The sequence below is a fragment of the Rhagoletis pomonella genome, unplaced genomic scaffold (assembly GCF_013731165.1).
Source record: "Rhagoletis pomonella isolate Grant_MI unplaced genomic scaffold, Rhpom_1.0 Rhpom_scaffold_00009, whole genome shotgun sequence".
NCBI lineage: Eukaryota > Metazoa > Arthropoda > Insecta > Diptera > Tephritidae > Rhagoletis > Rhagoletis pomonella.
In genome coordinates, this window is record NW_023458563.1 from 38,120,005 (window position 1) to 38,146,301 (window position 26,297).

A 26,297-nucleotide genomic window follows, 5' to 3' on the forward strand; every position below is an offset into this window, starting at 1 on the left:
TTCGGCCTCAAAGAAAAGGCCTTGGGCAAAACCCAGTAAGGAGGGGTTGAAGGCTAAAGCTATTTACAAGGCAGGGGTCAAAGTCCACGAGAGACTTAGCTGCAAGTCCAACTGGACGAAGGAAGAAGAGGAAAGGTTGGCTTGGGCTAAGGGAAAAATGGAGGAAGGCCGGGCGTACTACGCGGCAAGGCCACGATTCACTGCCACGGATCCGGGATTCGCAAACCAGATCGAGAAAGGAATCGCGGATAAAAGGTAGTTGTCTGCTGAAAGCGAGACAACAAGGCCGGCCAAAAGAAAGAAGCGCAGAGACGACGCTGTGAAGCCAAACGTCAGGCTCGATCAAGAGAAAGCGGCGGCAACGGCCAGTGAGATAGCCAGGAGACATCTAATCGTGGCACTCATTGACCGTAGCAATCAGCTGAGCCAAATGTCTCAGGAGCGCTGGGGAGAAGTAAAGCTTAAGCTGCTGGATTCGCTCGTCTCGAAAATGGATGGAGACCCCAACACGACCATGCCAACTTTAGATGGTGCGGGGTGGCTGAATGGGGTGAAAATTATAAAACGTAAGGATGACCCCTCTCTAGTATGGGTAAAGGAAGCTGTTGCGACCCTTCATGGCCTGTGGGAGGGCGCCGTCTTGGAGATTGTGACCGAAGCTGCATTCCGTCCTTACTGAAAGTGAATGTGCTCATACCCGCACGGTAAAACTGGAGAATGCGTTGCGGCTTCTGCAGAGACAGAATCCAGACGTGGCGACGGGAGATTGGAAGGTGTTAAAGATCACCAACTCAGGTAAGGAAGATGGCAGCCAAAACTATATCTTCGGGAAGATGGCGTGGGGCATAGGCAGCGTATACCTTCGCTTTAAAAAAATAAACCTGGCCGATAACAACCACAACACGCTGAAGGAGCGAGAGGTTGAGAAGGATCTGGGAGAGGTCCTGGAGGCCGCCTTGAAGCTCCAGGAGACCGAGAAGGGTGAACGGTAGATTCTATCCGACCCGAGAAGAATCCTGATCCTTGCAGTGAAGTATACCTACATAACAGCAAGTTCGCCTCTGCCGAACTTCTCCTCAATTTAGAGAGGTTCGGCTATGATGCGGCTTTAGTCCAGGAGCCATGGTTAGCGTCGGGAAAAGTGGTATCTGGACTAAAGTCGCAAACATACTATGCGCACTTTCCGAGTGCAACAAACACGCTAAGAACAGCTATACTGGTTAAGAAAAGTATACACTGTTATATTGATCTTAACTTCTCTTCAGATGACCTGATGGTGGTAGCTGTGAAGGATGGAAAGGATGACGGAACACTCCTTGCATCTTGTTACATGCCTCACGACGAGGAGGCGCCATCAAACGAGCTCCGGAGGTTGGTGGGAGAGGCCGAGAAGGCGAAACGTCCACTCTTCATAGGCGCGGATGCCAATGCACTCAACACGGTATGGGGGAGGGAGATACCAACGAAAGGGGTGAGTTTTTACTAAACTTTATATTAATAAGTAATTTAGATATAACTAACCGGGGTGAGGAACCAACTTATTGGCCCTACCTAGAATAACGTTCTTGACATAACACTACACTAGTGGGGGAATCGGAGTAGAGAACTGGGAGGTGCTTAGTACACCCTCGTTTTCTGACCATAGGTATGTAGGATTTCAGACAAACTTCGCAGCACGTACAAAAGCGAAACTTTCAGAAATCCCGAGAATACCCACTGGGAATTTTATGAAAGGGCATTGAGGAAGAATCTAGCCAAGTATAGGGTAAGTGACTCCCACTATGAATTCGAGGGAATGGTGATCACACTTACCAACACTTTAAATAAAGTTTATCGCATTGCATGCCCTCCGCTACATGCAAAGCAAGGTTCAAAGCCACCTTGGTGGAACAGGGGGCTCGGAGCGCTCAGAAAAAAATGTTAGATACTCTTCAAACTGGCCAAGGTAGCCGATGACGGGTTCTACTGGAGGGAATACAAGATGTACTTAAGGAATACAAGAAATTGATTCGCAAATGCAAGCGGGAGTCATGGAAAAGCTTCTGCGGCGAGTTATCAAAGACAACCGAGGGAGCCAGGCTAAGGAAATTGCTATCCAAGAACCCGACTACTCCAAGGTTACTACCCAAAGAATGTGGAGAGTGGACTGCAAGCAGTGAGGCACCATACTTGAGAATAATATATGAGGGATGTTTAAGGTTAAACTGTCCTTTGGAGAGAGGCGAGGGTCGTATTCATACCGAAGGCGGGCAAGGGGAACCCCCTCTATTCGAAAGAATATAGACCAATTAGTCTAACCGCATTCCTTCTAAGATGCTCGAAAAGATTCTGGACGCCTATATTAGGGATAAGATGCCGTCGGCCAGCATATCAAAGGCGTAGCATGCTTACATGAAAGGTAGATCCACTGAGACTGCACTTCACTCACTAACCGCGGAAATAGAAAGAACTCTGGAGCATAAAGAATATGCCTAGGGGTCTTTCTGGACATAAGTGGGCATTTAATAATGTCTCCTATGAGGCAATAGTGGAAAGTCTAGAAGCAGCCCAGGTAGAGATTGCCATCCTACTATGGATAAAAAGTCCGCTGAGCTGCAGGAATATTAACGCGGAGTGGAGCGAAGCCAGATTACTCAGACTAGCGCGTAGAGAAACTCCCCAGGGTGGTGTTTTGTCACCACTCCTGTGGCTACTCGTAGCGAATGAGCTTCTGGGAAAATTCGATGGGAAAGCACCCGGACTAATTGCCTATGCGGACGCCATAGCTATAGTTGTTTCGGGGAAATTCCTAGACACCATCAGTAACGTAATGTAAACCGCTCTAAGGGTCGTACATCGATGGGAGACTTCAGCAAACTTAGAGCTAAATGCGGACAAAACGGATGCGGTACTATTCAGAAGAAGGTACAAAATCCCCGCGTGGAAACCCCCGAGGCTCAACGGGGTGGAGCTATCAATCAAGGATCACACCAAGTACCTGGGAGTAATTTTGGACTGCAAACTGATATGTAGAGGAAAGGGTAAAAAGGCCAGTGGTGCCCTTTGCGCATGTAAAAGAATGCTGGGTACCACATGGGGTCTATACCCCGGCCTCATGCATTGGCCTTACACAGCGGTAGTTTAGCCGATATTGCTGTACGGCGCTCTGGTATGGTGGACCGCTGCCAACAAAATCTCGCATAGAAAACCATTGCAGCGATAACAGCGGCTCGGTGCACTGTGCATAACAGGAGCGCTAAGGACCACTCCAACGGCGGCACTTGAAAGGTTACTTGACCTATCACCAATCGGCATCGCAGTGGAGAGCACTGGAGGGAAGTCCGCTGTGAGATTGATGGCCTTAGGTGAATTCTCCGCTAGAACCTTCGAGCACTGCTCGATATGCAGTGGGATGAGGACAAAATAGACCACATACCCCCACGCTTCACTTGGGGAAGAAGGTTTCAAGCTACGTTTAAGGAGGGCGGATGGCGCAGGAGCATTGGACCCGCCATGGGAAACAAATGTAAACAAACAAACAGCTGTTTACAATTCTGTCAACCATTCACAATAGTACAAATTTTTATCGATCAAGTTACACAATAGCAAAATAAAAGATGATCGACTCGATTGACAAATTTCTATTCTACTGCCAGTCGACACTCGCAATAGGGGCCTGGATTTGCTCACACAAGCTCTTGGCTCAATCCTTATCCATTCGTCCTGAAATATACCAGCCAGAAATGCGATTGCTTTATAAAAAAGATAACCACTTTGAAATATGAGTGTTTTTACGCTCTAGAAAATAATTTCTACAACTTCACATGCGCGGTTTTGCATTTTGTTGATACGCGGTTTTGTACTTTAAACGACGATATGCATCATTTCGGTTTTTCGGTTTCGGTTTATCTCGGTTTTTTTTCATATGCATTACTTCGTATGCACAGTTTACATATGTACAATTTCAGGGTGCCATTTTTTCAAACCAACAGTTGCCATCCAAATAGCAAATAATAGGGTCAAAACAAACTATGGTGATACAATTGTTGGTTGAAAAAATATCGCAGTTATTGGTTTCTTAGGTAATAAATCCTTTGGTGTATTCGCTCGTTTATGGTTGCAAAGAATTAATGACAATATTTTGACATTATGAGCTTAAAAGAATTTATTTTATCTTAAGAGTTCATTTTCTATTCAACTCGCTAAGACAATAGTAGCATTTTAGTTATATCAGATTTGCCACCGATTGGCATTGGTTTGGCTGGTTTGTTGTATTAAATACTTTTATTTTTTTTAACTCTTGATCACCCACTACAAATAACAGTTTTAGGTGTTGATGATTAGAATTTTTTATGTACAGTACTGTGCTCTTAAAAGGAATAAATACCTACTCTTGAAAAAAAAGCCAAGTGATTAATATAATCAATTATCTAACCAGGCGCACTGCACTGCGCTACACCCTAAAAATGTAATAGGCAGGGAACGGATTTTATTCAAGTTGTCTTTTTTCTGCGAAAAATTACCAATATTTATGGGTCGATTACGGGTGGCAACGCAACGACGGTTCGGTTGCCAGCTAGCAACGCAACTGGAAGGAAACTTTTTATTACGAATGGCAACTACCGGCAGTTGCTGTAGAGTTATCGATAATCGACATTTGACAGTTCGGCAACCAGCAAGTGGTTGTAAACAAGCTGTGTTAGTAAAATGAAATTAAAAAAGGTCAGCAATAATGCTAAGTTCAGTATAATTATTTGTTTAAGAGGGAGAGAATGGCACGAACACACGAAAGGATAATTGCAATCCTCTAGAGCTGCCGCCTGCATTGTAAGCAAAAGTTAATTCTTTCAAGGTTTTTGTTTTATTATCCTTTTGTGTTTGATTCAAAGCATATTCCAGATTTCTAAAAGAAGCTGTAGTATATTTGGTTAATACACAGAGAAACGACTTTGCTAAACTTCAATACCACCGCTCCTAAAAGTTTGCGCACCTCTTCGGTTTTTTCGCAGAAGAAAGTCCCACGGTAATGACTTAAATTTGGGAAATTTGTATGTCGGGTGTTTTAAAAGGGGTGCTTCAGTAGATAGAGGAAACCATTTGCAATCGGTGTTTCACACCGTGTACACCACAAGAACTACAATTTTAAATTGTTGTTTTGATGTGATTTTCACGATAGGGGTATTCTCGAAATGTTGGAAAGCCGTTGCGCATAGCACGGATTGCACGGATTGCATAACTTGCAAACACACAACAACAAAATACGTGGGAAACAACATATCCCATCGCTGCAAAATATGCAACGTCGAAACCCATGTATATATTTTGCAAAAAAGCATAGCCAAATAAATGGGACCCTGTGCTAGTTGTTTTGTTGTTAGAATTGCTACATATTTCTCTCATTCCTCTCATCTCGCTCACTTTATTTTTTTTTTCGCTGTCTCTTGTTATTGTATTTGATACAGAATTTCGGTGCTTGCTGTCTATGCGTGCTACCACTTTGCGATGGGATGCTCTCGTACTCTTCCAAATTTGGAATAGTATTATTGCATTTCGTGCAATCCGTGCATCGTGCAAGACTTCGAGAATACCCCTGATATTCTGTAAAAGCAAAATACATTGCACAATGTTAATATCCTATAAACTATTAAAAACTAAAATATTTAACACACTTTTCGCACATAAATACGTTCCAAAACCTCCACAGCAACCACAAAAATGCAGTTGCCTGTTTGCAGACTTTATAGTAGCTGCAGTTGTCAGTTGAGAGTTTCCAGTTACCATATGTAATATCGTTTCAGCGACTACATAGAAACACAACTGAAGTTCGGTTGCTATTAAGGATGCGCGATACCAATATGATATTCAATATATCAACAACTTTGTTCAACATATCGGTTAATTTATATCGATATGGTGATGCGATATGATATCGATACAATATTTTGTTTCTATGCTTGAAAAATCGGAAACTTTTCTTTACGTTCTCTAGGCTTTTGAACTGAAAATAAAATTGAGTACATAGTTGGAAAATGTGTTCGCTCACGCAAAACAGCTTTTGGCATAGTAAACATGAAGAACAAAAATTCATAAAAATATCTAAATTTCTTAAATCAGTGTACAATTCTCAAGAAATGAAGGCTCGTAAAGTTATTTCTTCAAGAAAATCTACAGCAAAGGCAAAATACTTCTTGCATAAAAATAATATTAGCTAACCAAGACAAACCAGAGCCGCTGTATGGCATTTTAGGCTTTAGCAGATTCAATTGATCGTGAAATTTTGTATACCGAACAACCAACTTTAAAATTCTGTTTTTTTGATGTCATCTGGAAAACCAATTGAACGGTACTATTTGTACTCCACATTTAGAAATACATATGTAAATATGAAAAGGTGTCTCTCTTTGAACTTGCTTATGAGGAGGCGAAAATCAAAGTTTCTGAACTCTGGTTACTATTTTTTCAAACTCATTAAAGTGCATCTTATCCAAAGTAACTTCGTTATTTGAATTTATATTTGTCTTTTAATTATAAATATACCCAAAAAACATATATTTCTTAACCATTTCGTTTTCGATATTTCCGATATTCAATATATAGATATTATTTTAGTAGATATATTGGTATCGGATATTGTGAATTTAGAATATCGCGATACCGATATACCGTACTCTCATTGCCGATACGCATCCCTAGTTGCTATCGATAATCGACCCAATAGCTTTCTCTGAGTCCAAATATAAACATTTGATGTGCCCTTTTTCCTTTTTGATGATATTTACCCCTTTTTGCCTTTAACTAAAGCAGGGATAACACGATTTCTACATTTTTGCAGATACAGAGTGGGGTTTTTTAAAGAGCGTAACTCATTCTCGATACAAATTTCTAGACATCACCACTCGGTGACCGTGGTGAAGTTTTTCCAAAATTTTTAATACATATTAAAAATAAAAGCCCATTTTCAGACATCTTCTTCTTGATTAACTCTACGACCGTTCACCGGTTTGGATAGAGACCAAAAAACCTCGCCAATTTACTTTCTCCTTCGCGAGGTTGCGCGAGTTGTACATCCCGAGTGCACACAGGTCCTTCTGCACTTGGTCCTTCCATCGGGTTCGTGGGCGCCCTTTTCTTCGTTGTCCAGCCATGGGTGCCAAGTCGAAGAATATTTTCACTGGAGCCTCGTAATCCATGTATACAATATGCCCAATCCAGTGCAATAGTTAAATTTCCATGCACTAAACTATGCCCATGCCATTAAAAAGCTCGTACAGTTCGTCATTCCATTTTCTTCGGTACTCGTCGCCCACGCGAACAGGGCAAATGCGTCTTATTTTCGTTCATAATCGTATAGTCATGATGAGAGATTTGTAGAGCGTAAATAGCTCTGCTGTTTAATTGCCTACAGAGCCTAAAGTAGCACCTGTCGGCAAGAGTTATCTTTGCTTGATCTCCATGCTGACATTTTTGGTTGTATCTATGCTAGATAACCCTGTTTCTCAGGCCAGCATCAGCTTGAAATAGTCGCACGAGAATGAACGGTATTAGTTTTTCGGGGATCCCAGATTTAGACATGGCGTCGTGCGGGCACAAAGAGAAGTGCTATGGATATTGGCTTTAACATCGATAAAAAAATGGTGTGTGTAAATTTTATAATCTAGTGTCTTCTCCAAAAATCTGGTGGATGGCGAAGATTGAGGCTCTCTACTCATGGAGTTTGTTTAACATTTTTAGTTTTTTAACATTATCGCCAACATTTGTAATTAAGTTGTCATCTATTCCGTAAGGTTTTTTGTTCATAGAGTTAAACAAATGAAATGAAATGAAATCAACGTAAAAATTTTTCATATTATGGAACTAAATTTGTAGTTTCTTTTTCTCATTTTTCTTGTACAATTCAAATTTCAAAAATAAATCCCTCTATTTGCTTTTTTCAGTTGTTAGTTCCCTTTTCTGCCTATTTCTCTCTTTGGCTTTCTTACCTTTTGTTGCGATTTTCAGTGCTTATTCCCCTATTTGGTTTTGCCCTTTTTTATAGGGGTTGGGTCCAAAAAATCCGTTCCCTGGTATGTACTTACATATGTATTTACATATGCGGGTATTATTTGAACTGGGGCTTTTCATATATTTCCTTTCATATTTTGATTGGTTCGACGATAGTGGTTGCTTGTGAAACAAATCCAATGATTTTTCAAAAATTAATCCAGAATGGCTGAATATAAATTTTTTAATATTTGGACTCCTGTGATACATACATATCTATCTGGAAAATTTTTTAATAAATACATTTTTATATTCACGTAATAAATATAGATTCACAATTTGAATCTAGTCGGAATATTTTGAATTAGAATACAAAATAAAATCGGACTGGAAATATCTCAAATCCAGCGCCAGCCATTGGACCAATTTTCGGACCCAAATCTTCGTTTACATGTCTTATGCACATATGTTCTAAACTTGAATTGGGCTTATTTTAGAACAAAATAATTTAACTTTACTTAAATAATTTATGTTCGGACTTTAAATACGGTTTTTGGAGACATACCAACTCCAGCGCCACCTATCGAGCTTTTTGCGCTACGCTTCCAAGCTTCTCAGATGCACAACTGAAATATGTGTATGTATTAAATATCTATGTAAATCATGAGGGTTGAGGGAGGAAGTTTTCTTAACACTTTTCTAGCACTGCGTTATTTGTAGTTGGGTGACACGTTTGTCTATACTAGTTTCCTTATCTAAATATTACATATATTTATTTAAAACGTCAAAACTATTGAATATTCATGTGGACGCATTTCGAAGTTTGGGGGGCTGAAACATGGGAACGTGGGGTTAAAGTAACGCCATCAGCTAATGTGCTAGTTTCACAAAATCGGCAATTTGATATCTATATATATTACATTATAAATGTAAAAGGCCCTATATGACAATTTTTCAGAAATTTGCTTGTTAAAATATTTCGTTGGTTGGCATTCAATACCAAATTTCAAAGCCATATCTTAGATGAAAATATGATTTAACGGAATCCTTGGAAATACTCTGTACGTATTTTCTATGTTAATTTAAGACGTTTTTTTGGTCTTTTGCATTGAAGGTGACAATATATAGTCGATGATGCCGTAGTCGATGTTCCATCGCCTGACTATGACGAGGTACGAATAGCGATTTCGCGGCTGAAAAACAACAAAGCTGTGGGAGCTGACGGCGAAGAGCTGCTAAGGTGCTCTTGAACATGGTGAGATGAACGCATACCCGCCGGCTGGAATTTAAGTGTGCTTTGCCCCATCCACAAGGAAGGAAACGCCACAATAAGCGCCAACTAGCGCGTGATCAGCATAGCACCTAAGCATATATTACCAGTCCTTATGGAGTATATTGTCTGAAAGGCTGAAGACCACCGTAAGCGAACTGACTGTGACTTATCAGGTATTCACAATACGCCCAATCTTGGAAAGGACTCGCGAGAATAGGAAAGTCACACACCATCTATTTGTCGATTTCAAAGCCGCTTTCGACAGTACGAAAAGAAGTTGTGTTTCTTCCGAGATGTATGGATTAGGTATCTCCGCGAAACTAATACGGCTGTATTAAACGACGTTGAGCTTACCACCAGATTCGTCAGAATTGGGATAGATCTCTCCGAGCCGTTTGACACCAAACGAGGTTTAAGGCATGTGATTTCTTTAATCTAATGTTGGAGAAGATGATAAGAACCGCAGAACTGAACCGCTCAGGCTCAATTATTTACAAGAGCGTAAAAGAAAGGGCTCCATCCGTTCTGCCTTCTCGGAATTAGATAGAGGTAACACATGAGGGTCCGGTGGTCAACGAGAACAAAACTGAGTATCTCCTGTCATCAAACAAACAGTCAGAGTTTCGCCACCACGTCACTGTTGGCAGTTACAAGTTTGAAAAAGTATACGACTTCGTTTATTTAGGAACCAGCATTAACACCAATAATGGCAAGCCTTGAAATCGAACAGAGAATCACTCTTGCCAACAAGTGCTACTTTGGACTGGGTAGGCAATTGGGAAGTATAGTTCTCATGAAAACGATGAAACGATTTTTGTGTGCCTTACGACGATATAGATATAGTGTGCTGAATTAAATTACAGCGGCCACGCTGGCTTGGTCATGTTATGCCAATGGACAGAAATGCTCCAGCTATGAAGGTATTCAACGCGGGCCGCGATGATGGAAAGACCAGGTGGAGAAGGACCTGGTTTTACTTGGTATTTCCAACTGCCGTCAGTTGGCGCAGAAGAGCAATGACTGGCGTGCTTTGTTGGACTCGGTCAAAATCGCTTAGGGGCTTTCAGCGCCAAACAATAGGAAAGCGAAATTGGAGCAGCCAATGGGCCCAAAATTCTTTATCTAATATGCTCTCAATATCAAAAAGTGCGAGTAAGAAGTGTGTGAAAAGCCTTAGAGAATTCGTATTATGTACTCTGAACTGCTGCTCTAATGATGGTGACAAAAATTTACTTTCATAAAGAATGGTTGCGATCTGGAGGAGTTGTACATATTTATCGATTCTTCCATACCAAAATAATTATGATAAGTTTCTATACTTGGTTGGAGTGCATAGCATATAGGAAACAAAACGACCTCTGTCTTTATATCTTAAAAAGATTTGTAAGTAAGGTATGTAGATATGTATGAAGATGTTATAGATAAGTTTCAGACTTGGATTTCAATAGCTTTGCACGTAAAAAAGGTGTATCATCATAGCATTGCATTATATATTTATTTTAAGATTTGTCCTTTGTAAATGGAGATTACCTCTACTTCGAGCTCATATATTTTAGAATCCATTATTATGAATTTAAAAAATTTGTGTAAGGTATGTACATATATCAATGTTTAAAAAGGACATGCAATGTATTTGTTATAAGGAAAACATCATTCAAGAGTTTTATGTAAATTTAAGCTTGAGGGAAAATTAATGTCGCATATTTGTTTAGGCACAAACATACACATGTATCTATATTTGGCCTATGCAAAATTATTTGATATCTTTTGAAATGTTGATGTGCTTGAATGTATTTCTTTGCCTCTTAGTTCTTTACTCACCAGCCAATAAAATTCTTCCAATTAACTCATTTCGTCCAATATTATCAAAATCCATTACCATAACATCTAAGGAGCATTCGCGTATCTTTTCCCATGGTACATTGAAACTAAAGGACTCATTAAAGACAGGATTGAGTGTGCAATTAAATATTGGAGTCTTTCGTTTTTCAACGCGTTTATCGCCGAATTGTAGCCACACCTTAACATACGGATCTGAAAGGATTTTTCGAATGGATTTTATGACAGTGATTGCTTATGATTTTTTTTTGTGCATAGGTGGAATGTATGTATGTTTTCATCTAGAAATAGGAAGTATGTATGTAGTTTTGAATTATTATTTTTATAGTTAACTAAGCCTTTTTTTATATACATACATACACGTATGAGGAGTATTTGTTTTATAGCGTGTGGGAATCGGTTGACTCATGAATTGGTTTTCCGTTCTGAATTAAACAAGCTTTTGCACGAATACTTAAAATTAAGGAATGTAGTATAAGATTGTACAACATCGACGTTCAAAAGGGTTGATAGAACACACAGCTATTTACATATATACAGTGATGGTGAGAATATTTGCAACTCAAGCCTAATAAGTGTACGTACTAGCTCAAAATGGTATATTTATATATGTATGTATGTACAAGTTTGTACAAATTGACTACATTTTTTTTTCGTTTCTGAGCAATTTTCAATCAAAATAACGTATGGCCTATTTTTATGCCTAAAGTTTGCTTTCAAACAAATATGCATTGTTTTGTGTTTGTTTTTTATAATAACATACATTAACTTTGTTGCAGAACTAACGCGGATGACTAAAGTAGCCATGGAGAAAAACTCGGAGAGTGAACATTTGGAAAATCGGGAAAACACTTGTGAAATCGGGTAGATGTATTCATCTTTTTAATCTAAGGGGTTCGGAGTAAACACCTCCTCCAACTCCGCGTTCCATTTTGGAGTCACCGGTGTACAGATGATGTGTCCAGGCGGAGATATCACGTTCTCCCCGCAAGGCCTGTGAAATTCTATTTCAGGTCGTAGGTAATCGGTAGCCAGTCTATTATCAAGAAGGGATATACATTGGATAATACATAAAAGATCTCTAATAAACTGACTACTCTACTAGCTTGTCGTTGGAAGAGAATGTAGATGATCCATTCTCAATTAATTTGAATTAAAATTCTCTGAGGAGAAGCTCGGCCAAACACTAACATATGTGTAAGCGCCAATCTATTATTATTATTAAAATTCTCTGCAGTACGTTTGATCCTTATTTATAAGATCCTTTCCATAACTGACAATCCCAGCTATTCTCGCACCTACATATTTATATAAGATTGGACGCTGAAAATTTCCAGACAGTCAATTTGTTGGACATTTGGTTTCAACCCCTTTCTATTTTGGAAGGGACTTTAGCCTTATGTACGTAATAATGAGCGGATTCCATGCCTTTGATGCAGTTTGGTTGACACTGTTGACAGGTTGGCGTAGTTTTAAGCTGTTGCAAAGTTGGAAGTTTGGTGTTGTAGGGGTTGACATCGGCGCCTCTTTAAATGGATACTGATCCGGGAGATATTTTCTCCAACCACCGGATTTCACTATATACTGGGTGGCGCCGAATGAGCTATATGGTTTAAATGGTTTATAACTTTTTTATTTATGCGATTATTGTAATTTTTTTTAAATACAGTATATTATTGGGGAATTTTTTGCAATTAGCTTTGAAAAATGATATCCTGTAAGTGATGTCCATTTTCTGCTTCGCACATACGTGCTCTTCTTAGCATATTTTCCATAACTTTTCGCAGAATTTCGGGTGTAATGGCCATGATTTCATTTCAGTTGGAGAATGGTTCTTGGTTTGTTAACGTACACACTTTCTTTCAAATATCGCCAAAGAAAACTGTTAAAAAGAATTCAAACCATATAGCTCATTCGGCGCCACCCAGTATTATAATCAAAAATTTGAGGTTTTTTGGCCGAAATTACGATTTTTTCAAGGTAAAATGACGATTTTTCAGCAAAAGCATTCGGCAACGCTGCTGGCAGGTCATTTCCAGGCGTGGATCCCGTTGGCATAGAGTAAAAAAAAACTGTTATAAAGAATTCAAACCATATAGCTCATTCGGCGCCACCCAGTATTAAATATTATTTTGCAGAGTTGAGTTTTATTTCAGCTTAGTTATAAATACATATGTATAAATACACGAATATTATTAGAATTATTGCAAGTTAAATATTATTTTAATGTTCAATGAAAGTTTAATTTCGGATAAAGTCATTCATTTGATTTTCGGTGTCAGGGAAAATCCTTAAATACTTTTTTCCGATCTATTTGAAGGGTTTTTATCATGACTGGTTTACGCGAGAAAATAATTTACAAATAATTTTTTACAATACCGTTCTTGTCGATTTACCGTCGCACAGTGGAGATCGTGGCCAAAACTTCAAAAGAAATGAATGTGTTAGTAAATCTGTTTGTTTCAATGCTGATCGACAAATGGCACCTCGGATAAGAAAAAGCGAAACAAAGTTTTGAAATTGTTTCACGTTTAGCAATACAGTGAGGCTTAGCTTAAGTAAAAATGCTGCCATTTTATTTGTGAAATTTATTCATTGCTATGAAGAGCTGTAATTAATTTATTAACCATATTCTTACATGATATATCAATGTATAAGAATTGAATTTTATTTTTAAATAGTTTATCGTTTTATTGATATGCTAGCAAATGCCCGGCTTGCTTCGCGACGCCTGATAAGAACTTTTGCGTTGACCAATACAAAAACCAAAACGGTTTGTGAAGTAGAAGTTATTAGTTTAGGTTGAAACGACCGTTTTTACTTATATACACTAACTAAAAACTACTGTTATACCAGTCTTTGTATTAATTGGTGTTGAATCTGTATGATCCACAAGCAGTTATAGTTCCGGATCTGACTTTTGAGTCAGCTCACTTTAGATCTAGGTGTGCGATATGATTTGGAGCCAAGCTGATTTGAGCTTGTTTTATATAAACTTCTATTCAAATAACCGCATTCGAAAAATTCTTTGAAAACATTTTTTTATGCATTTCACATATGCTTTTTCGTAGATAGGAAAAACAAAACGAAACAAATTTTAAATAAATGCACATACATATGAATTGACACCAAACTGATTACCAACATCTGCCCAAGCAAAGCCTTTTAACGATTGGCAAAATTTCACGGACAGTAGTATCTTTACGATGACGTTTGTTCAACTTCAAAAAACTTTCGATGACATTAATCGTGAATCACTGTCATCTACAGACTTGCTGCCCAATAAAATTTCAATCTAAGAGACTTTGAAGAAGTGTATAGAAACACTCGGGCTGGTATGCATTGTATAAGAAGAATTAGAACTAAATATTAAAGTGAAATTAAGTTGCATCATAATCGATAGAAAAGTCTGCAATGTTTTGAATGGTCAGCAATCAGCAACACCATGCAACATTTGTGGAGCAAAGCCATCAGGGATGATTACGAAAAATATAAATGAAGTTTAACACTTTACAGATGAACACTAAAAACTATAAATTCGGCCTTTCCAATTGCATTGTTGGATAAGATATATGGAGTGTTTATGGCATATTTACTATAACCACGAATTTAATATAAAAGGAGAGCTTTCAATTAGAGTGGATTTTACAAAAGCGGGGTATGTAAATTCAAACGATGCCAACACTGCGCGGCGCTTCTTTTCTGAACCAGGAATTGTTTCCAAAATCACTGGTATGGATAAGAGTCTTTTTTTATCTAGCGGGGAGCAAATAGTTAGTTAAAATGTATACAATGAAAACAGAAGACATTTCTAGTCAGCAATATGGCTGGTACAATAGCCCCCATCTGTTCACAAAGTGGCACGCATGGAAGAACTAGAAATTCCGATTAGATGGCTATCGGAATAAACTCAGGAAACGTCGAATAAGATTTTTAAAATTGCCTGGCTTAATAATAGTAGGTGTACCCTAGGGTGGCTGATAACGAGGATGTATTGCATTATCTCTTCAGACCCCCTTACAAGTAATATCAAACGAGAAAAATATGCTGCTTGGTTTGAAAGAAAACTTAAATTATTTTCATTCGTTTTGCAATAAAATCGAAATAAAATTTATTCCGCCTTCATTTATTTTTACAAAAAAAGTGTTATTATAAATTTCATTATCTAAATACTTATGTACATACTTATTAGCGATTTTTACACAATAGTATTATACTTTTCAATTACATTTTCTTAACTCCGCATTTTTAAAAACCTTATCTCTTGTGGGGAAGGTGGGGATTTGTGGAGGCGTAATTTTAAGCTGATATTTTTTTGAGTATTTGGTTTTTTGGGATAAAAATACTTAATAAAATATCTCACGCGCTTTTAAATTATCATCCTATAACTAAGTTTTTACTTCAAATATGTTAATATATATCGTGTTTGGCATTCTGATTTTAATAGTTTTGAAGATATTGCAATTTAAACATTTTTCAAAATTTCCGGGGAGTGGGCGTATTTGTAAACGGATTAAGTTCATTTTAGCACTACTTACTAATACTCATCAAGAAAGCTTGTGTACCAATTTTGAAAGTTGTAGGCCCATTTTTACCATTTATGTCCAATTTTTGTATCAAATGCTCCCACTGTGCGTCGGTGATTAAGTATATATGCACATGTATGTATACATATGCATGTATAGGTATTTGTATCTGTATGTATGTATTTATGTACATACATATGTACATATGTATGTGTATTAATGTTCTTATGTGGAAAGCTACATACGTATACGAAAATAATTATGTGTATATATGTATATCGCTCGCTTAATAATAATGGGAATCTACCTTTTTGGAGATTTAGTCATACAATTATAAGCTTGATAAGGCGAATATATTCAGTCAAACAGATAACTATACTTCTCGAAAATGGCGAATATATAAGTCTTTCCATCGTTTTTTTTTGTATACATACATATATGGATTGGTCAAACTGTGATTGTGTACTACAACAAAATTAAATTTTTTAAGCAATTTGCTTTATTATTAAACCTGCGATATGATATTTATGTATGTATATGCACATGTGGGTGTATGCATGGAAAAGCCTTTGCGTGTTTGCCACTTATGTATGTATGTATGTACATGCATCTTCCGTACTTCTGCTGGAGTTCAGCTGGTGACAAGAGACGAACATAAGCTAACGATTTCATGCATTCCCGATTGCTAGGCAATTCGATAGCGACATTCCTGGCGAGTCGTTAGTGGTACCAGGACGGTTACTAGTGACAAAATTTGCGACACCAATTCCTTCCCCCAACGAATTTAACATGGCGATGTCATTGGAGGGTACAGAGTGGTACGCGTGGTATGACCTTTCGCTAGCGATTATCTATTGCCGACTACCAATCGCTAGGGAATTGCCTAAGGACTAGTAATGCACAAAATCGCTTGAATGTGATATTTTCAATATAGGTGTCGCATTGCCTGGCGCTAGCGCATTGCATAAAAATCGGTAATGCATGGAATCATTAGCTTATAGCCGTCTCTTGTCACCAGCTGAACTCCAGGAGAACCACGATGTCATGATATCGAAAATATTAATGCGAATAGAATTTTGAACACGTATTTATGAAACTAAACATGAGTGTGTAGGTGCGTGGATGCCGGATTACCAGTTACATACCTGATTTGCCATTGATATCTTTTGCTTTCAGATTTCGCGCCTTAATCAATGTTAATGTTAGTACTGAATTTGATGGATGATAGCAGAGCGATGAAAGCAATTCACCGCATTTATCCTTAGCCGGTGGTTTCAGTGCTTTCCAAAATGATTGCTTGCTAGCGAAATCAACCTATACGCATGTCGTACGTACATATATGTAAATATAAAGTGATAATGAAGATGTAGAACTACAGAATAACTTATACCTATACGACTAAACCTATGCTTTTAAATATATAAAACAACCTTATTAAACAGGAAAGGGAATATACATATTGAGTGATCATCACATTTTACTATAATCATCTTTGGTTAATTGAATTTTATCTAACCATGTATGCAGAACATTCGTACTATAGAGTACTTCCCGCTGAATGACATTGCACATACCCAACAAACATTAAGGTTAGAGAACGATTAGAAAACGATTTTTAATTAGATTAGAGAAACTATCGAGAATTACAACATTTTCTAAAGGGGACTTTGTTCTCAATATCGAGAAAGTTGTTAGATATCTAATCGTAAGCTAACGCTGAATTCTAATTGGATTCTAATGTCTAGTGTTTTTCAAATCATTCTCTAAACAAATTCTAACATAGTTTTCTAGCCTGATTTTCCATTAGAGAACTACATTAGAATCGAGAACTGTATACAATTCGTGTACATACTAGCCGTGTTTTTTTTTGGGCAATGATCGGGATCCGGATTTAAATTTTGAACGCAAATGTAACAACGATATGATCCTGATCCTAGGGAGCTACAATGTAATACGATGCGAAAAGCAATGCGATTCGAAAAGAAAATGCGCGAAAAGTTATCGGCGCTCTCTATCACTAACCCAATGGTAAATCATATTTACTTTTTGTAAGAACCAGTGATAAAAAATAAACGGAAAGAAAGATTTTTCGCTTGCATACTTTTAGTGTTCTCCCACTCTAAGCCAAACAATTTCTTTACATTTAAAATTGTTTGTTATCCATCAGACACAGTATGCAGTATTATAACAAATTTGATAGAAACGCTTCTTTTGTGGATTTGTTGCAAATATATATCTAAAATTACATTATAGGTATTAATCTAAACGCTTAAATTTCGTAAATTAATCGGGTTTCATACAAAATTAAGTAAGTTTACGTGGTTATGAGGCATTTATGCGTTTAGATCTGTGATGCACAGCGTTGGCAGAGCTTCCAATACAAGTTCAAAATCTTTTCCTCAGTATTTTGTGTACCGGCGTGTGAGTGTGTACTAAACGCACTCAACAAAACAACTTCCACATGAGATGCTTACTGCATGAAGTACACATGATTCAATAACACTCTTGGGACGCTAAAATGGCACAAAAAACGCCGATACAAGATCAGGCCATTTTTCCAAGATATTGCGAATGAAAAAAATTCAATGGGCGCATTTCTAAGATGCAGCTGTTGCTAAACTGTTGAGTGTTTGTTTCACAAACGCACAGTTGAGTAGTTCCGCTCAGCTCAACGGTTGACAACTTTACGTCATTTTTTCCATCATAAAATTATTTCGTTACATAAAGTCAACAATTTATATAAGTTAAAAATGGTGTTTCCCTTCCGTCAGTTTTTATAGAAAATTCAAATAAAAAAATAATTTGTCTGCTGGCGAAACTGGCTGTTGATAAAATAAAATACACGTACAAACCTTGCAGGGAAACCGCGGACTAGTGAATCAAATTTCTAGTTCCGTACTAGGTCTTTAGCACCAAAAAGGAACTAGTCCGATATGAACTAGATCCCCACCAGTCCAAAATCAGCGAAAAGTGGTACTTTTAAAAGACTAATTTTTTTCAGTTTTTTTTCACTAGAAAGCGATATCTAAAGTGACGAGTTTAGAAATGGTTCGGAACTATAGAAAAAGGGATGCAGAACGAACTAGATCTTATTTGTCGAATTTAGAACAAGTTCGGAACTTTCGAATAAGGGATGCAGCGGGGGGGCTTGTTTACTTTACATAGATATGTGTCCGGCGGCTTTTTCGTTCAAATACGCTTCTATTCTGCGCTTCGCAGATGCTTTTTCATAGCTTGGTAATACGAAACTAAAATTTGTGTTAACATTTCAACATCTTGGGACCGTCTGGAATCTAAGAAATAACAGCGAGCACCTCTGCAAACTCAGCTACATCTAAAGGTATGTAAACGTACATTTCTTACAATCATTCAAACAAATTTAATTTCAAATTGAAAACACATTTCTTCCAAGATAACTTAAAATCGCACACACGGAAGAACTAAAAAGATTGAAAAATCATGATACTTTTTTTCTTTCGTCTGTCGATTTCAGAACTGGTTCGAAACTATAGAATTTAGGACTAGTTCGAAACTATCGAAAAAGGGATGCAGCGGGCGGCAATTGACACTTCCTAGGACATCGCCATGTTAAATTCGCCAGTTGCTTGCATGCAAAAGAGATTTATCGCGAACCAGTACTGGGTCTAAATGTACTAGAAGCGCCCCAGTTCAGAACTAGAGATTTTTCCCACAGGGAATACATATATTAAAAGTAAAATAAGAAAAACTCCATTATAAATCCTGTGCTGTCCATATTTTTAGCTTAATATTTTTCTTTTATTTTTGTGCTGTTTTATTTAATTTTGCTTGTTTACAAATGTCATCTGTTCGTTTGGCAGTTTATGTATCATACCGTTTCTAAGACGTAAATGTTGAACTCAACAGTTTACAGCATTTCAGCAACAGTTGAGGTAAACAGTTGCGTGTTAGAAGCGCGCCCAATCATTCGCATGGAAAATGTTACTCATACGCCTTGTACAAGTAGGGTCATGTACGATATGACGTATGAGTAACATTCAGCGTGATCATGAGTTTAATTTTCCGCGAACCGTTTCACTTTTCGTTTCCGAGTATTCGCTACGGGCGGATGAAGAAAATTCGGGTGAATTTGTTTTCGGGCGAAACTCGCGATGAAGCCCATTTTTTCCTGTTCCTATTTCATACAAAAATTATTGCAGCTTTTATACCGCTAAATAGCGCGAGGCGAGAATTTTAAGTTGTTTTCTTGACGACTGCATTTTGAAACTAAAATTTATTAAAATGTTGCGTGCAGCCAATTTCACAGCTGCCAATTAAAATGAATTTTGACAGGCTGTATGTGAGATCAACGTGATCAACTTTAAATCAAGTTATTGATCGTGTAACTTCGCAATAAAGCGCAATTTTCAATGCACTTGCGCATTGTAGGGCGCCAGTTAAGGCATCTAGTACCGGGATTCGGGATCCCGAATCCCGGGAGTCCCGTGTACTTTCTTGAGTCCCTAAATTCCGGGATCAAGCCCAGATCCCGGGATATAATGTAATTTACGACCAAATTAAAATAAAACGACATTCAGACACTGTAATGGCATAAAATAATTATAAAATGCAACCCTGCCAATAATCAAATAATATACTACAATTCTAACGCTACTATTATTCTATGCCATAATATATATAACATATACATGAGGCATTATTTTTCATATCGGACACTAAATTTGGTGTCACAATTTCGATTGGCTTGACATTTTTCCTTTTTTCTCCAAAACTAGTTTGTTATCATATTTTAATTAATGGTAATCATGTTCCGGGATCCCGGGATTACCAATGTAAGATTCCGAAATCCAGAGATTCACAAAATGGTCCGGGATTGGATGCCTTAGTGCCAGTATTCCGGATGTCCGCTATTTTGCTATCGCATCGCATTACAGGGTAAACCCCCTGGTTCAATTTATGATCCGTTCTGTTTGTTTTGTTTCACTGTTGATTTGACAGCGCGGTTTGTTAGCACTGACAAATGAATGCATACATAAAACAAGTATTCTGCCATTGTTTTTAACTTGCTTCAAATAAATAGCCTTTCAGGCCTATTCTGCTTGTTACCGAACATTCCACTTCTTGTAACCGCAATTTTAGGTACCTTGGTAACGTTTTAAGGCGTAAAACTTTGTGTGCGCTGGGTTTGGGTCCCGCCACGTTAAAACCCCGCCCAATGAAAAGAAGCAAACAGCCTCGGATGAGACCCCCTTTTTCTGATGACGACCACGGCAAACGTATAAAGGACTATGATTTAAGGGTATGCACCTGGAATATCCGGACCCTTAATGGGGAAGGTGCCTCTGCCCGGCTGGCATCACCGCCATCCAAGAAATGCGATGGACGGGGCAAGGTAAAGTAAGCGTGAAGCCTTGCGACGTCTACTACAGTTGCCACGTAAAGGAGCGCAAATTCGGTGTTGGATTCGTGGTAGGAGAGAGACTCCGTCGCCGAGTACTGGCGTTCACCCCGTTGGACGAACGTCTAGCCACAATCCGCATCAAAGCTAGATTCTTCAACATCTCGCTCATCTGCGCCCATGCCCCGACGGAAGAGAAGGATGAGGCGTCCAAGGATCTCTTCTATGAGCGCTTGGAACGTACATATGAGCGCTGCCCCCGACACGATGTCAAAATCGTGCTTGGCGATTTTAATGCCAAGGTGGGCAAGGAAGGGATCTTTGGCGCCACTGTCGGAAAATTCAGCCTCCACGACGAAACGTCCGATAACGGACTGAGGCTGATCGACTTCGCCGGGGCCCGAAATATGGTAATATGTAGTACTAGGTTCCAGCATAAGAACATCCACCAAGCTACATGGCTGTCTCCAGATCGAAAAACGAGAAACCAAATCGATCATGTTGTGATAGACGGAAGGCATGCTTCAAGCGTTTTGGACGTACGTACACTCCGAGGGCCAAACATCGACTCGGACCACTATCTTGTTGTAGCCAAGATACGCACCTCTGTGCAGCAAAAAATGTGCACCCAACAATGCAAGGAAAGCTTAACGTCGAAAAGCTGCAATCACAACAGACGGCCAATTTATTCGCCACTCGACTCACACACCTGCTCTCTGAGAGCACTCTTCAACAATCCGACGTACGCGAGCAGTGGAACCACATTTCCCAATCATTAAGTACCGCCGCCGAAGAAGTAGTTGGATTTCAGCGAGCCCGAAAGAACAACTGGTACGATGAGGAATGTCAAGAAGCCGCAGAGAAAAAAGATGCCGCCTACAGGGCCACGCTGCGATCGGGCGCAACGCGAGCCATGTGGGACCGTTATAGGGAACTGAAGAAGGAAGCGAGACGTATTTGCCGCAATAAGAAGAGAGAGGCCGAAATACGTGAGTGCGAAGAGCTTGAGATGCTGGCCGACAGGAAGAACGCCCGAAAATTCTACCAGAGGGTTAGGCGACTTACGGAAGGTTTCAAGACCGGGGCGAACTCCTGTAAGAACAACAATGGCGACCTAGTTACTGATGTTCAGAACGTACTTAAATTATGGAGGGAACACTTTTATAACCTACTGAATGGTAGCAGCGCTGAAAGTAGTGAGGAAGACGAACCCGAGTCCCCAGTCGATGATGATGGAGTAGCTGTCCCACCGCCTGACTATGACGAGGTACGTATAGCGATTACGCGGCAGAAAAACAACAAAGCTGCTGGAGCTGACGGCCTGCCAGCCGAGCTATTCAAGTACGGCGGCGAGGAGCTGATTAGGTGCATGCATCAGCTCGTATGCAGAATATGGTCAGATGAACACATGCCCGACGACTGGAATTTAAGTCTGCTCTGCCCAATCCACAAGAAAGGCGACCCCGCCATACGCGCCAACTACCGCGGAATTAGCCTTCTAAGCATAGGTTACAAGGTCTTATCGAGCGTATTGTGCGAAAGACTGAAGCCCGCCGTCAACGAGCTGATTGGACCTTATCAGTGTGGCTTTAGGCCTGGAAAATCCACCATAGATTAGGTATTCACAATACGCCAAATCTTGGAAAAGACCCGCGAGAACAGGATCGACACACACCATCTATTTGTCGATTTCAAAGCCGCTTTCCACAGCACGAAGAGAAGTTGCCTTTATGCCGCGATGTCTGAATTTGGTATCCCCGCGAAACTAATACGGCTGTGTAAAATGACGTTGAGCAATACCACCAGCTCCGTCAGAATAGGGAAGGACCTCTCCGAGCCGTTTGATACCAAACGAGGTTTCAGACAAGGGGACTCCCTCTCGTGTGATTCCTTTAATCTTATGTTGGAGAAGATAATAAGAGCCGCAGAACTGAACCGCTCAAGCACAATACTTTATAAGAGCGTACAATTAATGGCGTATGCCGACGACATCGATATTATCGGTAAAAACAAGGGCTACGTCTGTTCTGCCTTCTCGGGATTGGATAGAGCAGCAAAGCGAATGGGTCTGGTGGTGAACGAGGACAAAACGAAGTATCTCCTGTCATCACACAAACAGTCAGAGCATACGCGTCTTGGCACCCACGTCACTGTTGACAGTTACAAGTTTGAAAAAGTAGACGACTTCCTTTATTTGGGAACCAGCATTAACACCAATAATAATGTCAGCCTTGAAATCCAACGGAGAATCACTCTTGCCAACAAGTGCTACTTTGGGCTGAGTAGGCAATTGAGAAGTAAAGTCCTCTCTCGTCGTACAAAGATCACACTCTATAAGTCACTCATCATGCCTGTGCTGGTGTATGGCGCGGAAGCATGGACAATGAAAGCATCTGATGAGGCGGCTCTTGGAGTTTTCGAGAGAAAGATTCTGCGAAAGATTTACGGACCTTTACGCGTTGGTGATGGCGAATATCGCAGACGATTTAACGATGAGCTGTATGAGCTTTACAACGATATAGACATAGTGCAGCGAATTAAAATTCAGCGGCTCCGCTGGCTTGGCCATGTCGTTCGGATGGACAGAAACGCTCCTGCTCTGAAAATATTCAACGCGGGCCGCGATGCTGGTAACAGAGGAAGAGGAAGGCCTCCTCTGCGTTGGAAAGACCAGGTGGAGAAGGACTTGGCTTCACTTGGCATTTTCAATTGGCGTCAGTTAGCACAGAAGAGAAATGACTCGCGTGCTGTTTTGGACTCGGTCAAAATCGCTTAGGCGGTTACAGCGCCAATTAAGAAGAAGAAGAAGTAACTGATGTAGGCGTAGGTGGTACTTGGACTTGATTTGGTGTTGCCAGGCCAGTGGCTGAAGTAAAGGTTTCTTTAAAATGTTCAACAAGGGAGTCTCACAGTTAAGTGCAGCGTTTAATTTAAGGTGACTACTGATGTACTTTTTATATTTAAGCCAGTTGGTGTTATTTGAAGTTAGACGAGGCTCAATCTCGATGTTTTGGGTCTGTTCATATAGTTTGATTAATATAGGGGAGTGATCAGATATTAGTTCAGGTAGAGTTTCTGCTGTTATGTTATTTCTGTATATGTTTCTTGTAATTGCAAAATCTAGTAGGTCTGGTATCTTCTTTATATCGGTGGGCCAGTAAGTAGGTTTACCAGGAGATGTGACCTCTAGTCTATTGTGCCTGTTTATAATGGTATTGTATAACTGCCGCCCTTTTGGGTTAACCCAAATTGTCCCAGATTAATTTTATTTTAGATTTTTTTGGTTTCACCTATATACAGGGTAAAAGTAGCGTTAAAGTAAAGGAAAAAATATGACTAAAACTCTGGGAGTAGTATAGTTCTTCCGATATCGGCCGTTGCCATATGGCAACACGGGGCATATTCCAGATGGATGGTTAGAGGACAGTATTTGGTTAAAATATGAAATAATAGAAATGTTGTGTATAAGTTTTAACACATTTATTGACAATATATGCATATTCTAATGCAAAGCGGATGAAGAAGTTAATGAAAAGTAGCAAAACATTTCAAACATAAACCCACATTACACTTTGCACAGGCTACTCGTCCTATAGTTTTACATGCTTCACCAGCACAAAGAAGTTGTTTGTAAATTTGTATGGGTCAGTGGTGTAGTCCCAAAAAGATATAAGGTCCCAGTGTGGAGACCCCCGAGGCTAGGTATTTAGCATCAAGCTGTCAATTAAAGACCACAGAAAGTATTTGGGAGTAGTCTTGGAGAGTAAGCTGCTGTGGATGCGCAATGTTGAAGAAAGAGAGAAGGCCAGTAACGCCATTTATGCATGTAAAAGAATGCTGGGAGTCACTTGGGGTTTGTCACCTGCTCTGATGCATTGGTGCTACACAGCAATAGTCATGACAATACTGCTCTATGGCGCTTTGGTGTGCTGGAATGCCGCACAAAAGTCCTTATGCCTCGAGCCAATGGAGAAAGTGGAGCGCCTAGCGTCACTGTGCATCGCGGAAGCGCTGAGGTCCACTTTGACAGCTGCTCTTTAAAAACCCTGCTGCGATATCTGCACGTAGATTGACGGTCATAGGAAAATTAAATTTCAGAACCTTTGGGCACCACTTAATTGGGGCGGGAATCACAAGCAGCACAGGCTTCATGGCACCTAGCTTTAAGTGGAAACGAACTTTTTGCACAACGATTGAGGAAGAGGGATGGAAATGAAACCTAGCCATAGATCCCTAAACATTTTCACGGACGGCTCTAAAATGATTACAGGAGTGGGTGCCGGGATTTACTGCCGGGAACTGATCGTCAGGCGGACAATACAGCTTCGCAATGAGGATAACTACAGAGCTAGCCCTCACCGAAACGACAATCAATTCAAACTTAAACCTATTCCAGGCGGCACTCAAGGCAGTTTCCTGGTATATTATTTCATCCATAAACGTCCCTCGCAGCCGGGAAGCCATTGACAAAAGTCCGGGGTTGCCCGGTCACAAGGGAATCTAGGATAATGAAGTAGCAGATGAGAATGCAAAAAACGCCACCAGTTTTCCCTGGAACGGACAAACTACATTTGTATACCACTTCAACACTTGTACAATGAAATATACGATAATATGATTAGGCAGTTCAGAACTAGATGGAATGAGTTAACCACCTGCAACACTGAAAAAACACATACAAATGATTTTTGTTTACACCGTCTCATACATGATGGTATTTTGCGTTGCCATATGGCAACACGGGGTCAATTTGGGCTAGCGTACATATCAAAATTTGGTAAAAAGAGGAACAGTTCACATTACGCCCCGTGTTGCCATATAGCAACGGACTTAAAAAACACTTAAATTATATAGCATGCTCGATTGGTTTTTATTCTTACTTGTTACCAATAGAGTCACTAATGTTTTAACTAATATTTTGTCTCTATCATATTTTGTAAATAAAAAAAACGCTTTCTATAAATTCGTGCTTACTTCTTCATATATGACATTTTGATGGTTTTTGTCGCTTCTAATTTTGTTTAAAGAACACATTTGCATTACACTCGATAGACAGCAAGGATCTGACGCAAGCGTAAGCGTTTCGAAAGATACACCTTTTAGAAATAAGTTAACGTACATATAAGCATTTTGAAGTAAGCGATTTTTGTTTTACACCCTCTCAAACATGATGTATTTTGCGTTGCCATATGGCAACACGGGGTCAATTTGGGTTAATAAGGCGTGATCCCCACTACGTATGCCCAGGCTATCAAAGAAATCTTTAAAGTCATTTTCAGAAATTAAAAATCGCGGTGGGCAATAACAGCCAATAGTCTGATTT

The 26,297-nt window shown here is 39.4% G+C and overlaps 1 protein-coding gene and 1 long non-coding RNA gene across 5 annotated transcripts in view; one reads left to right on the plus strand and one right to left on the minus strand.

The window, feature by feature from the left end:
• LOC118745773 (synaptotagmin-7) overlaps positions 1 to 26,297 on the minus strand; it is a 431,457-nt gene that overhangs the window by 119,629 nt on the left and 285,531 nt on the right. For 3 of the 4 annotated variants that reach the window (XM_036479439.1, XM_036479440.1, XM_036479436.1), the window contains 2 exons: positions 16,743 to 16,911; positions 11,054 to 11,266 (listed from right to left, as the gene is read on the minus strand). In XM_036479439.1, the coding sequence (XP_036335332.1) occupies positions 11,054 to 11,266; positions 16,743 to 16,911 (382 nt within the window). The remainder of the gene's footprint in view (positions 1 to 11,053; positions 11,267 to 16,742; positions 16,912 to 26,297) is intronic. The other variant, XM_036479437.1, reaches the window with a different exon arrangement.
• LOC118745775 overlaps positions 16,218 to 26,297 on the plus strand; it is a 47,055-nt gene continuing 36,975 nt past the window's right edge. The window contains exons 1-2 of the long non-coding RNA XR_004993707.1: positions 16,218 to 16,711; positions 16,774 to 16,938. This is a non-coding gene — a long non-coding RNA (uncharacterized LOC118745775). The remainder of the gene's footprint in view (positions 16,712 to 16,773; positions 16,939 to 26,297) is intronic.